At 54.6% G+C, this 14,468-nt stretch overlaps 1 protein-coding gene across 1 annotated transcript; it reads left to right on the top strand.

Annotated features, from left to right (window-relative positions):
• Positions 1–13,201: 13,201 nt before the first annotated feature.
• Positions 13,202–13,966, top strand: LOC136153717 (melanoma-associated antigen 10-like). The gene has a single exon (XM_065915777.1). It carries the CDS (start codon positions 13,202–13,204, stop codon positions 13,964–13,966), a length of 765 nt encoding a protein of 254 aa, XP_065771849.1.
• The last annotated feature ends 502 nt before the right edge of the window (positions 13,967–14,468 follow it).

The following is a 14,468-nucleotide window of genomic DNA, read 5'->3' as shown; positions in this document are numbered from 1 at the left end:
CTTCAGTGGCGCCCAGAAGGAAGGGGTTGGGTTGGCTGAGACACGGAGTGGTGGAAACTGGGCAAGCCTGGGATCCAGTCACATACCCCAGTAGAAGACATAGCAATAGCCAAACCACAGGGGCCAGCCGGGCTCCCTGGTAACTCACCCAGACCCAGTGAGGAAGGTGACACTTTGTCACCCATCAGGTGGACAGAGATTCAGTGGGATGATGATGCTGGTGATCGGAGCCAGGCAGTGCATGAGGACATGGCGCCCTTGTCTGTGGTTGGGGGAATGGACATGGGGGAGCGTTTGTGGAAGGATGTGTGCTGGTGTCTGTTAGCACCTTGGGTGTGTACCCGGTCCTCTGGGCCTCCTCCTGCATGGCTCTTCAGGCAGTGAGTGTGTGGTCAATTTGAGTGGCTGTATTGGCAGAATGCGTTTTCCCTTCCCTCCCATCAGTAACTTGTGGGACCCCCAACACTGGGAGGTGTAAACAGACGCATGAAGTTGTGCAGAGGTGCACGAGTGTGCTCGAGGTGCTGGGAGTGTAGAAGTCACAGCCCCCCACTCCCCACTTGCCCCTGGGTAGGGTTGTCTGGACAGGGCTGACTCTCTGGCTTCATTTGCTGGCAGTCGCATCAGGGTCACATGGGCTGGGTGACTCAGACTACGAACTGTGTTGTTTCAGGAGGCCAGAAGCCGGGGTTGAGATGTTGGCTGACGTTGGCTCTCATGAGGGCTGTGGGAACTATGGCTCTGCTGTGCTCGGGATGGAAAGGCCCGGGAGGCTCCGGGCTGGGTTCCTCTGAAACCTTGTCCCCATTCTTACAGCCATGTGGAAATGGAGATTCTGCGAGGTGTTGAGACCCTGCTGAGGTTCAGGCCTGTGGCTTTGCTCCTCTGCCTCTCCCCGCCTCCTGTAAACAGGGACCCCTCTCCAGGTACAAGGATAGAAGTGAGGATGGAGGTGCCTGTGGTCAGGTCCCCTGCAGGCATGGGCTATCTCTCTATCTCTCGGCACCTTTGCAGTGCCTCAGCCGTGGAAAGGTGTGACAGTATCCAAGCGGGTTATTTGACGTTTCAATTCTGTGATCCCTGCCTGGTGCCATCCCAGGCCCTGGTGAGGATAGGGAGAACACCCGACCCAGCAGTCCCTGCTCTTCTTTATTCTTTCTGTAGGCCCTGGGCAGGGGCCGGGGAATCTGCTGACTGTGGAGGCAGTGCTGTGCGAAGGGCTGGGAGAAAGATGGGTCCCAAATGCAAGGGGAGGACACCTGGCAGGGCCGTCAAGGGCAGCCGCAGGGCCAAGGCCAGATTGCTTAGCACAGATCTGCCCTCAGCAGGCCTGGGGTAACATGGGGGATCTGCAGAGTCAGCAGTGATGGGGCCTGAGATGAGGGGTGAGATGGGGTCTGGGGGGGTAGCCAAGCCCAGGACTGTGACTGTCTGTGCTGAGAAAGGACCAGAGCCCGGCCACTGACCTGCAAAGCCAGGGGGACCCGCCTTCCCTCCTCAGTAATCCCAGGGTTTCAGGGCTCTTTGTCTTGGAACTATCCATGTGCTTCTCTCCACCTGTCCAGCCCTCCTTCCTGACTTCCCTGCAGACTGCAAGTGATGGACGGGTCCTCTGTGTTGCCACCCTCATGTCAGTGGACAGCATGGAGGCAGATGGAAAGAGCCTGCCGTCTGTGACCACCCCCTTTCTGTGTCACCAGGAGCATCCTCTAAGGGGCTGATGTCTGGACCAGGAACTGTGTGTTGGGTGAGGTGCCTGGATTCTAAATAAAGCTGTAAGGGTAGAGCAACACCAGCTGGTGTTCAACTTGTGGAAAACTTGCATTTCTTTTCAGGTTTGGGGCAATGTGTTTGCAAGGCCCTTGACGGTTGGGGTGACCATGCTTTCCAGTGAGGCTCTTGGGGAAGCCCCTGGATTGGGAGCTGCCAATGCTCAGCTGCTGATCAGCAACTTGTGGCATCATCAGGGACCAAGGAGGAGCCCCTTCTGTTTCAGGGTGCAGGACTCATGGAAGGTGACACCCCCCTGGTCAGGAGCCAGACTTCGTCTTCTGCTATGCGGCAGGCAAGGCCCAGGGAACCACCCATTCTGGCATGGCCTCAGCGAATGTCTCAGAAGCCACATTCTTGGCAGCACGTGTGAAATGCTACTGCTTCAGGTGAAAAGGGACCATGGGGACCAGACTGAGGCCTGCCTGGGGCATGACCTTCCAGCCTCATCTGGCTCAGCCAGGGCTCTGTGAATAGCATGGACAGACAGAAAGAACACAGACTAGAAGTTCTCATTTGCTTCTCTATCTACTCCCGTGAAGATTTGGTGTACTTTATTAGAGGCAAAAATAGATTGTTGATTACAAAAGAGTGCTTTTGAGTGTCCCTGGGGATCTGGGAGCTCAGGGATTGGGCTTGTCCTTAAACTCCTCACAGAGGGCACACTTGTAATCTGAGGACTCCTCCTGCTCCTCCTCTGCCTCAGCGGCCTAGTTTGGCGCCACCACTGAAATGGCTCCCCTCATAATGGAATCATAGCTGTTGTACAAAATCATCGCCGAACCATAATCTGGTTACCTTGGGGAGCTCTGGGGCAGTTCCCATGCGCTGTCCCTCCCAGCAGTAGCTGGGGCTACAGACATGCCATTGCTGGATGGACCCTCTCCACTGGGGCAGCCCTGCTTGCTGAGGAGATGGCTTGACCTGGACCCCCGGGCTCCACTGCCCATAAACCAAAGGCCACAGAACACAAATGAGTGCTGGCCGAGGGTTCCGTGTACAGTTGAGGTACCCTCTAGACCTGCTTCTCAGACTCTTCGGTGCACTAGAGGTGGAATCGAGGAGAACATCTGGTCACCACTCCTTGCTTCTTTCTCTTTGGGGTCGCTGTTTTCCAGTGGCAGGCTGATCAGTTCTTCTGGTGTCGCATTTCCTCTAGATGTTCTGCAGGAGGAGAGGCTTGTCTCTCTGGAACTTGGAGTACTGATAAATCTGAAAGGAGATGAATCACTTTAGCCATCATGGGGGAGAATAGCTTTTACTCACCACCCTCCTTCCCACTACTGTCCCGACTTTGCCAAACTATGGAAACAAGGTCTTCTCATTCCTGGCAGGTGTTATGGGGACTCCCTGAAATCAAGTGGCCTCTCAGAGTGTGGAGTCACCCCTGTGCATCCTGTCTAAGGGGATTTGTGAAACACGACAAGGCCTGCTTTCTCCTTTATCCTTAACCACACTCTCACGAGAGGAAAGTTCTCCTGGAAATTGAAATCCACCCAGCACTTGGCTTGTCTAATCCAGTCTCCCCAGAAGGGCTTTCTACATTACCGTCATCCTCTTCTTCCCTGCAGAGCTAACCGAATGGTTGATTTTACTGAACCCATGCAGGTTCAGTTCGTAGATGAAGCTTTTGATGCTATCTTGAAGATCCTGTCTGTGTTCTGTGCTGGAGGACCTCCGTCTCGAAGAGATCTGCCTCAATTACCACCATGTCTGCCTTGTCATTCCCGTGCACAGAGGTGAAGGCCACATCCTCCAAGCTCATCCCAAGCTTCCTGGGGAAGGACAGCCCAAGGATGGCATTGTTCCCTTCCTCATTGGCTGCTGCTGGGTTCGGGCCCTGTGGGGCGGGTTGTCTTGGGAGCCGGGATCTGGGCTCTTGGGTTGGTCCCGCCACTTCTCCAAAGCCTCCTCTGAATCCACATTTGGATCTTGGTGACATCGAGGTTGGGGGGCCCTGCTGCGGGCTCTCCATCACTGGATGGGGCGAATGGGGCTGCACGTGCCTCATTGGAATTCTGATTATCCATGGAGCCAGTCTAGTTCAGGAGCATTTTCTACCCAAGCAGTGAATGGTCAGGGCAGAAGGGCCTCAGGGAAGGGTGGTAGCGCCCAGTAAATACTCTCTGGGGATTCTAGAATCTGGGTCATGGGCCAGGCAGCCAATTAAGTGGTCCACTTCCTTACTTGATTCATGATGTCACAGGTGATGTGGAGAAGCAGCCATGGCCCCGTGTGGTAGAGGGGATCTGGGGACTGAGATGTGATCCCCAGCTTATCTCCTGTCTGAAAGTACAGAAAAGGGTGTTTCAGTTTGCCTGCAAAGGTTCCCATCTGCTGCCATGCGCCTTGTTTCAGGGGGTCAAGCCCTGGACTGGTTGAGAACAATGCCCCTAGCTCCACCCCTCCCCTTCCAACGGACAGGCCTGTGACTGCCTTCTGTTAAAGGGGCAGGCCCTGGTGAGTCCTGGCTCATCTACCACCGAGAGAGTCCCCAGGGGCCAGATGGGGCCCTGGTGATGGTCCCTCCCAGAAGATGGAGTCCATAGGGGGCTGGTTGGCCTAGCCTGAGTTGATGGTCCCCCTCGTCCCCAGGCATTGTCCCTATTCTGGCTTTGGTCTCTTCTGACTAGTATTGCCAGTTGGCAGGTTCCACTCAGAGAGCCCCAAAGTCAGAGTCCTGTTTCCTGTCCCGATCGCCCCCCAGGTCGAGCTTTCCGCAGTGTAGGGCCCTGCCTGAGCACAGTGGGTGTGACCTCAATTTCCACTTGACTGTTCCCCAAGCACCTCAGACACACACTCCCCCGGAGGCCTTGTGGTAGGGCACAGCCAAGGGATTTGCTGAGCTTACAGCCTCCTGAGCTCTGCCCACCCCCAGATGGCATCCCGCTGCAGATCACAGGCTGTTGTCTTCAGTTTCCATTCATTCCCATAAAGACCACTCTCGTGGCCCTAGAGTACTCACTTTGGGAACATCTGTGTGTATGCTTTTCCCAACCCATTCCCAGAGTCTCAGACTCGGATTCTGCCTCCCTGGAGGCTGCCTCGAAAGCTCTCTTTCCTTTGGACAGTGGGGTGACTGGGCTTCTGCCACCCCCGGTCCTAGACTCCCATGTGCAACTTGGATATATCTGGTTACCTGCCATTTCAAGTACTTGGTTGGGGGCTCACGATACAGCCTGTTCTGTTGAAAACAGGCACTTCACTGATCCTCTCCGAGGCCAGCTCTGATCTTTTCCGCCAATGCCCCTGTCCCCACCACCACTGTGGACCAGTTCTCCCTTACCCAGATGGCAGGAACATCGAATGATTTTTGTTGGCTCACATGTTAGGTGTCTTCCAAGGGGCCTTCTTTACACACACTCACTCTCAGGGACATGTCTGAGTAACTGGGCTAGATGTGACCAAAGGGAGCTCCTTACTACCTGTATTTGAAAATGCATGAGAGTACGAGTGTGGGACTGGACACAACCTGAGTGAGAGTCACCTGTGTTTACTGCATATGGATGATGGGGCGGTGGGTTTGGAGGTGCATGTTCTCTGACCTTTGTGGGCCACTGTTCTTCAAAATCACCATGTAGGGGACTGACTGGCAGCTTGGAAAGTTATGTGTGTCGAGTACCCTAGGGCACTGTGCACCTGGTCTGCCACTCAGCAGGGTCATTTGTGCCGTGAGAGGGCCACAGCCTGGTGTCTGAAAGGGGAGAGCTAAGAGTGTTTGGAAGAGGCTCTCCCAGAGGCACTCAGCCTGAGGACTGGCAGCCGGAATGGAGCTCACAGGCCTTGACTTGGGCTTGCTCCTTGGCCTTTGAGCTCCTAAACAGGTTGATAAAGGATTCATCAGGTTGGTTCATCTGACTGGGACATGACCCTGGAAGCTGTGATCCTCATCTGACGGCTCCTCCAAAGGGGACCGAAAACCGTGCTATCTGTGGGCAGCCTGGCTATTGTGGGCTTTCCTGCTCACAACTCCACCCTACCCAGGGCCCCTCCTCATCCCTGGATCCTGAGGGAGCTGCCTTTTCCCGTCCCCCTCCTCCAGGCACCACATGGGCCCGGGCAGTGGGTTTGCATCCACTGAGGAGTATTTTCAGCTCAGGCTCAGGACACCCGTGTTGTGCACACACAAACCCTCATGACTTCCAAGGCCTGCCTTTCTCAGCCTCACTTTCTTGCCCCTGTGCTTGGCATCCTAGCCCCAGTGTCCCCAGCCCAGAGGCCCTCCAGCTGCTCCCCTCCCTCACTGGGCCTGGGGAGACCTGGAGCTTCGAGGGTTGTGTTACCTTCCCTCCTGTATCTGAAGAGGCCCCTGTAGGGGCCTTATCCCAGTGGGCATTGGTGCCATAAGGTCAGACACTCCTTCCCTCCTGCTCGGTGAGGAGCTGGTCAGCCTGACAGGTGCAGTTGGGCAGGACGCCCCATGGCAGCAGCAGGGACAGTGCTCCACCCTTTGGCGGGAAGCACTGGGATTAGACAGAGATGCTGGCCCCCAGCAAAGTCAGTTCTCAGCAAACCACACAGCAGACCCAGAATGCTTCTGATTCTCTTCATCCCCTTCCTTCCACGGGCCTGCTTTTTGTCATCTCAGAGGCATCATGTAGCACTGAGAAGGGGAAGGTGTGAGAAGAAGGAAGGTCTGCCTGTGGCCTGGAGTGGGCCAGAAGGGCAGGGGCTCCAGAGGAATTGAGAGCAGGGCTCTGAACCCAACTCATCCCTCAATAGCACGTGGGCCTGGGAAGATCCCAAGCCCCGTGGCCTCAGTTCTTCTCCTGCGAAGCCAGCCGGTTTGAGGAGCCCATGTGTTGGACTGTGGGATGCACCTGAGAGACGGGATGCAGCTGCCAGGGCCTGGACTCCATTGCCTCTATGATGTTGGGGCAGGAATCTGTCACAATGTTGCCCCCAGACTGTCCTCCACTCTCCACTGTGGGAAGGGATTGGCTACGTTGTGGTCCAGGGCTTGTCCGAGAATGTGCACCTCAATAGTGTGTGGGATACCTAGTCAGCCAAATAAGATGTGTCACAAATAAAACTAAGAAACTTTGCTACTTAGACCATAGTGGACCATAATGTTAGTAGCTCAGTTGTATCTGACTGTTTGCTACTCCATGGACTGTAGCCTGCCAATCTCCTCTGTCCATGGAACTCTCCAGGCAAGAATACTGGAGTGGGTTGCCATGCCCTTCTTCAGGCAGTCTTCCTGACCCAGGAATCCATCCCAGGTCTTCCACAATGCAAGCAGAATCTTCATTATTTGAGCTACCGGGCAAGCCCCATTTCCACAGAAGACTTGTTAAATTTTGGTGTGAAGGAGTGTTCCAACAGGACCCAAGTTGCTCCAGGAAATAGAAGCAAGATCCACTCTTTGCCTCTGCCCTAGCTGGTCTTCCATCCAAAACAGTACTTTCCTTTCTTGCAGCCCCAACTAAGGTCAAGTCCTTGATTACAATGGCCAATTACAATCAAGATAATTGAAAGCTAATTTACACCGTGGGTTCTGGATGTCCGGGGCCAGGAAAGAATGCGTTGTTCCATGCAGTTCTTGGGCACCACTTCAAGGGAGTGCGACCAAAGTTCTGCAGGATTCCCAGCAGATGTGGGGTAAAAAACATCTCCTTTTCCCCTGTGATCAACAGCAATGTGACAAGAGTTAGGACCCCTTCCTTCCTGTCTGTGATTTATCCAAGATGCAAAAGGACACCTTACAGCAATGATCCATTTCAGATTTTGCCATCACCCCGAAGACACACTGTCTGCAATTCTGAGGGCTGCCACCTGCCTGCCTCACCTCGCCCACCTCCCACAAAGGAACCCAGCATTCCAAAGCCCCAAACCACCTTGGCTCAGGCGCTGAAACTCGAGTGCTCCTGCTAGAGCCCCACCGCCCTACCTCATGTTGCCTTGTTCAGTGCGACTAGGGGAGGTCTCTCCACCTTCCTTGTGTGACTGCGGCCCCTAGACCTTTGCTCTAGGTGTGGGGGGTGTCCTGCTTCTCCTAGTGTCCCCACTCCTAAATTGGCCTTTCCTGGAGCAGAGACTCCATAAAGGTCTTCGGAATATATGAGCTAGTGAACAGGGGCCTCAGATTAATTGTCTGCTAATTCCTTAAATAACTCAGGCAAACCCAAATAAAGGTAATTTAGTTTTTGAGAATGACACACAAGGACAGATGGATGAATTCATTGCAATTACTTTTATCATCTAATTCTCGCCCCATTAATATTAGTGCTTCCCTGGTAGCTCAGACAGTAAAGCGTCAGTCTACAATCGGGAGACCGGTGTTCCATCCCTGGGTCAGAATGATCCCCTGGAGAAGGAAATGGCAGCCCACACCAGTACTCTTGCCTGGAAAATCACATGGATTGAGGAGCCTTGTGGGCTACAGTCCATGGGGTCGCAAAGAGTCAGACATGCCTGAGCGACACCACCACTCCACCACAAGCTCACATTTCAGAAACGGTTCTAATTCCAATTTGATTGTGTCCCATTCAGGGTCACAAAACAAAATGGAAGAGTTTCCAATCTCTTACAAAACAGCAAAACTCAAGTTCTTGGACTGTGTAAGCACGAACACATAGTCATCAACCTCATTCTCCAAGCTAAGACACTGAACTTTATTTAGCCTTTAGGGAAAAGAATCAAAGCTTGAAGATTTTCTAAGGAAAACAGATGAATCTCCATATCATTGTAGAGAATAGGAGCCCACAGATGCTGTGCACTGGATCCCCCAACTGGCCCGGGCCCTCACTTCTGAGAAGGTTGACAACTCCCTCTTCAATCACAGAGGGAATGATTACCCTGGCTGCTGCTCTGGCTCTGTCCGCCTATTCCTTCTCCCTCGCAGCCTCTGCAGAAAGGAGTGGGGAGGCCCTCAAAGCCCTCTGTTTGATGCTGAGCACACACACTATGACTTGCCACTTGCTGGTCTCCACATAGGCCAGGGACCCCTCAGGAACTCAAAGCGAGCAGGGTGGCTGTCAGGCACCTGCTGGTACTCCAGGCATCCCTCCCACACCCACACTTGGGTCAGCAGCACCCTGGGCTCCCCAAAGACACAGTGCTCACTCCCAACACACACCCCCATCCTGCTGAGTGCTCTCAAGACTGCTTTCTAGGGGAGCAGGTCTTCATTCTGCATGATCAGGTTGAAGACCAGTACTAGGAGGCCAGACTTGGGAAGGCTCTGCCTATTGCTCAGCATCACATCGCAGGTGAAGCCCAGGGTAGGGACCATGATGTAGATGTGCTCCTCGGGGTCCAACTCCTTTACCTCCAGGCCAACGGCAACCTGTAGACACTCTGAAGGTTGACTGAAGACCACCAGGTTGTGCTCCTGGTTATCCCTGAGGACCTTCTTCAGCATTTCTGCCTGGGATGTCAGATGTTTGGCCAGATACTACAGCAGCAAGAACTTCATCAAGTTAGCCACTAGGTCATTCAGAGCTCCCGGGGGCAAGGCCTCCACAAGGGCGGAGCAGGAGACTGTGGGGGAGGAGGCTGAGGGGGATGAAGCCTCCCCTGCCTCAGCCCCAGAGTGCTGCACCTCTCCAGGTCTCTGGCCTCACCTGGGTCCTAAAGGTCTTCCTCGAGCTTGCTCAGCTCAGTCATCTCGACCATGAGCATGATTCCCGAGATGAAACTACAGAGTGAGGCAGGAGTGAGGCATGGGGGCAAATGGGACAGATGGGGACAATGGGCCTGGGTGGTGAATAGATGGCCTGTGAATGGCCGCACATGAGAACTGCACCCTGGGCGGCCACAAGCCACTTGCAGGTCTCCTCTTGAAAAGTGCTCTCAGACCACACAGGGACATGCCTCTGGAGTGGCCAGTTCCCTGGCTACCTGAAGAAGGATGTGAGGTGGCTCCCCAGAGTGTGTTCAGCACAGCCCTAGATTTCTGGGAATGACAAGGTGAGTGGATTAGGCCCTTGTGGGGTCCCCTCTGTTCTGGGATGGGCAGCACTTGGTGTCCACTCAGGGCACCCTCGTCGCCTTGACTCCTGGCATTGCCTGGACCTCCTTTGCTCTCTGACCTCAAGAAACTGGCCTTAGACATTTGTCTTCACCTCCTGGTTCCTACAGCTCCTGTGAGAAAAGGAGGGGGCACCTCAGTGTTATCCTGTGGCACAGCCCTGAGCATTCTCTGACGGTACGAGGGGTGCACACTGTGAGGTCCCCTCAGTTGTGTGGTGAGAGGTCCCCTTAGAGCTCCCTTGTAGTGCTTACATTTCCCCTGCTACAACCTGGTACTTCCCCTCTGGGGGCCTGAAGGGAAACTCAGAACAAGACCTGAGACTGAACAGAAAGCACTGAGGGGCCCACGTGCGGCTGCATCTGCCCTGGGTCTCCTGCGGGGTCTAGGCTAGGGAGATGTTTGGTACTCAGGTTCTCCTCACGTCCTGCCTGTCCTCCCAGCACTGACCACAGGGGCGGGGGTCTGCTCAGTCCTCCAATGCGTTTGAGGAGTCCAGCCTCTGCTGACCGGAAGCCTTCAGCTTTGCCTGAAAAACCTCACCTCCCGAGGTCCCTAAGCCAGAGGTCAAGAAATTTCTCACCCCACTCTGTGCCCTCCAACACCCTCTTGTAAGGGCCAAGATCCCTCCCTGTTGGGGTCTAACTGCCTTAGACCTTCCTTGCATGGAGCCTAGACTCCAGACTAGAACTGCAAGTGTCCCATCTGCCATTTGGAGTTTCCCCACCTTTCAAGAGGTCCCCAGTCTCTCTGCCAGGATTGTCAGGCCATCCGGCACGAGGTTATCGTGCCCAGGGACTACCACGGTTCCCTCTGTTCTGAGATCTGGCTACCCTCAGTCCTCCCTCAGGGTTCTCACCTTGATTTCCAGGAGTACCTAGTCTCTGTCCTCTCCCCACCGTAGTCCCTGCTCCTCACACCAGGTCCCCTGTATCACAGAGCTGGATGTCAGGAACTCAGGACAGACCTAGTGTGCTCTTCTCACCCTGAGAGCTCCCAGGGCCGATGGCAGGGGCAGGGATCTGTGGGGTTCCATCAGTCTTATCTTGGGATTCCTTGAGTTTTCACTTGCGGTCCCATCAGCCTTCCCTCAGAGACCTCACCTTATCTCCAGGTACGACTTCAGATTCTCTCCTCTCCCCTACTAACGCACCAAACCTCATACCAGGAACCCAGTCTTTCTGAAATGCAGATGTCAGAAAGTCATCTCTGTATACTAGGACACCAGTCTGAAATCTGTATATTAGGAAGTCAGCCCCCATACCAGGTCCCCAGTCTCTCTGAGACCCAGTCAGGAAATCCAACATACGTTCATCCACCCAATGTCCTCCCAGAGCCCACTCTGCTCTGGGGTCCAGGCTCCCCTCTGTCCTTCCTCAGTGTCCTCACCTTGACTCTCAAAAGAAAGAAGACCTTTCCCACTGCCCATCTGAGGCCCTGCCCCTTCTAACAATTGCCTAATGTTTCTGAGACACAGATGCGGAAGTCAGAAGAGGCTGCCAAGCGCTCATCCCACCACCAGGGTGGCCCAGGGCTGACAGCAGGGTCAGGAATCTGTGGGGTTCCTACATCCTCCCTCAGGAACCTCATCTTGAGCCCTGGCAGATCTGGGCATGCCCCTTGTGTTGACCAGAGGCGGGACGTTCACATGAAGTCTCAGGGAGCACAGGGGGTGGATGAGCACATGCTGCAATTCCTGACATCTGGGTCTCAGAGAAACTGGGGACCTGGGAAAGGGGGCGTAGCCTCAAGTGAGCAGAGGGAAGAAGCCCAGCTCCTCCAGGGTTTCAATTTGAGGACCCTGACGGACGACTGAGGGGACCCTGGACCCAAATCAGAGGAGACCTCAGAAAATCCTGGAGCTACTGTTGGTCCTTGCCCGATCTGGGATACGATGAGCCCAAAGTGCATGGTCTCACTTCCTGACATGCCGGTCTCTGACTGGGGACCTCACATATGGGGCGGGGCCTCAGGGGGGCCGAGTCCCAGGTCCTGCAGTGTTGAAGACCTTGAGGACCCTGAAGAGGGACTAGAGGACCCTGAATCCCTAATCAGAGGAGACCTCAGAGAAGCACATCTCTGTTGTCAGTCCAGGGCAACCGTGGGGGCAGGATGAGCGCCACAGGCATGAGCTGACTTCCTGACATCCGGGTCTTCAGGAGAGTGGGGTGGTATAAGGGGCGGGGCTTCAGTTGCGGAGAGGCGAGAATCCAGGTCCTACGCGGAGGCAAGGTGAGGTTCCTGAAGGAGGACTCTGGGCAACCTGGGTGAGGACCTATGGAACCCCACAGATCCACTTCCCTGTAGTCGGTCCTGGAAGCCCTTGGGGTGAGGAGAGCACACTAGGTCTGTCTGACTTCCTCACATGCGGGTCTCAGAGGGACTGGAGGCCTTGTGAAAGTGGCGGGGTCTCAAAATGGCGGACGGGACAAACGCGAGTCCTGCCTGGAGTCCAGGCTCCATGTGAGGAAGGATTGAGGCAGTTCGAACCCAACATGGAGGGATCTTGACCCTTGCAAGAGGGTCTTGCAGGGCCCAGAGTGGGGTGAGCAGGGTGAGCAGTTTCTTGACCGCTGGCTCAAGGAACTCGGGAGGTGAGGTTTTACGGGCAGAGTTGGAGGCTTCACGTTGGCAGGGGCTGAACACCCCAACCCCAAGGTTGGACTGAGCAGAGCCCCGCCCCTGTGGCGAGTGCTTGGAGGCCAGGCAGGACGTGAGGAGGAGCTGGGGACCGAGCATCTCCCCAGCCTAGGACCCGCACGAGACCCTGAACAGGTGCGGCCGCATGTGGTGCCCCTCAGTGCTTTCTGTTCAGGCTTGTGTCTTGTTTTGAGTTTCCTTCTACTCCTCCAAAGGGGTAGGTCCAGGTCATGCCAGGGGAAAGGTGAGCATTACAAGGTACCCACAACACAACTGGGTGTAATCCGAGTGTCCGTCCCCACCTACCAGCACAGAAGGCCCAGGGCTGTGCCACAGTATAGCCCTTAGATGTCAACTCTATTTCTCTCCCAGGAGCTCCAGGAACCAGGAGGCGAAGGCAGAGGTCTGAAGCCTGTGTCCTGAGTTCAGACAGGCAGTATCAGGAATCAAGGTGAGAGGGTGACCTGAAGTGAACCAGAGGCTCCTTATCCCAGAACATAGGGGGGCCCCAGAAGGCCCCAATTCCTCCCACTTTTTTGGACCTGGAAATCTCAGGCTGTGCTGGCGACATGCTTGGGAGTCACCTCTGGTTCTCCTTCGGGTAGCCAGGGGTTGGCCTCCCAGGAGGAGCACTCCTGTGAGGTCTGAGAGTACCCCTCAATGGGAGATCTGTAAGTGGCCTGTGTTGTACCATCCAGGATGCGTTTCTTAGCCCAGGTTGCTCACACCTCCTCTCTCCCAGAGGCCCTTGGTCCCCATCTGTACCTCTGCCTCACTTCCGTGTCTTGTTTGACCTCAGGCATTGTGCTCGTGGTTGAGATGAGTGAGCTCAGCAAACCCGAAGAAGACCTTCAGGACCTAGGCGAGGACCAGGGCCCTGTCGAGGTGCCGCTCTTGGAGGCTGAGGTGGGGGAGTCCGCATCCCACTTGGCCTCCTATCCCCCAGCATCCTCCTCCGCTCCTGTGGAGGCCTTGCCCCGAGAAATTCTGCATAGGATGATAGGTAAACTGATGAAGTTCCTGCTCCTCAAGTATCGAGCCAAGGAGCTGACCTCCCAGACGGAAATGCTGAGTGAGGTCCTCAGGGATAACCAGGAGCACTTCCCGGTGGTCTTCAGGGAGGTCTCAGTGTGCCTGCAGCTGTTGTTTGGTGTGGATGTGAAGGAGGTGGACCCAGCGAAGCACACCTACATCTTGGTCCCCATCCTGGGCCTCACTTGCGATGAGATGCTGAGCGATGGGGTGGGTCTGCCCAAGGCCGGCTTCCTGGTGCTGGTCCTCAGCATGATCATGCGGTTTGGAGACCCGGCCCCTGAGGAGGCGGTCTGGGGAGCACTCAGCAGGATGGGGGTGTATGTTGGGAGTGAGCAATGTGTCTTTGGGGAGCCCAGGGAGCTTCTGACCCAAGTGTGGGTGCGGGAGGGATACCTGCGGTACGAGCAGGTGCCTGACAGCCACCCTGCTCGCTATGAGTTCCTGTGGGGTCCCCGGGCCTATGTGGAGACCAGCAAGTGGCAAGTCATGGCATTTATGCTCAGGGTCAACCAAAGGGCTTTGAGGGCCTTCCCATTCCTGTCTGCATAAGATGCGAGGGAGGAGGAATAGGGGGCCTGGGACAGAGCAGCAACCACTTTGTTCCTTCTCTCTGTGATTAAAGAGGGGGTAGTCAGCTTTCTAAAATGTGAGGGCCCGGGGTAGTTGGGGGAACCAGTTTGTAGCATCTTTTGGTTCCTGTTCTCTATGATGACATGGGGATTCATCTCTGTTTTCTTTAGAAATTTTTCAAGGTTTGGTTTCAAAGAAGGCTAAAGAAACTTCCATATCTTAGCTTTGTGAATGATATTGATCCGAGTGTATTTGATGTTACACAGTTCAAAAAAAAGAGTTTTGCTGTTTTCTAAAAGAGATTGGAAAGTCTTCCATTTTGTTTTGTGGTCCTGAACAGAATGCAATGGAATCGAAACTAGAAATGTTTGAAAATGTGAACTTCTGTAGCAATAGTATTGTATGAAGAAGAGTTGGATAATAAAGTAATCATAGTGAATTCATGCTTATGGCCTTCTTGTCTGTCTTTCACAATAACTAA

Source organism: Muntiacus reevesi, chromosome X (genome assembly GCF_963930625.1).
Source record: "Muntiacus reevesi chromosome X, mMunRee1.1, whole genome shotgun sequence".
Taxonomy (NCBI): Eukaryota; Metazoa; Chordata; class Mammalia; order Artiodactyla; family Cervidae; genus Muntiacus; species Muntiacus reevesi.
This window is presented reverse-complemented; position numbering and strand designations above follow the sequence as displayed.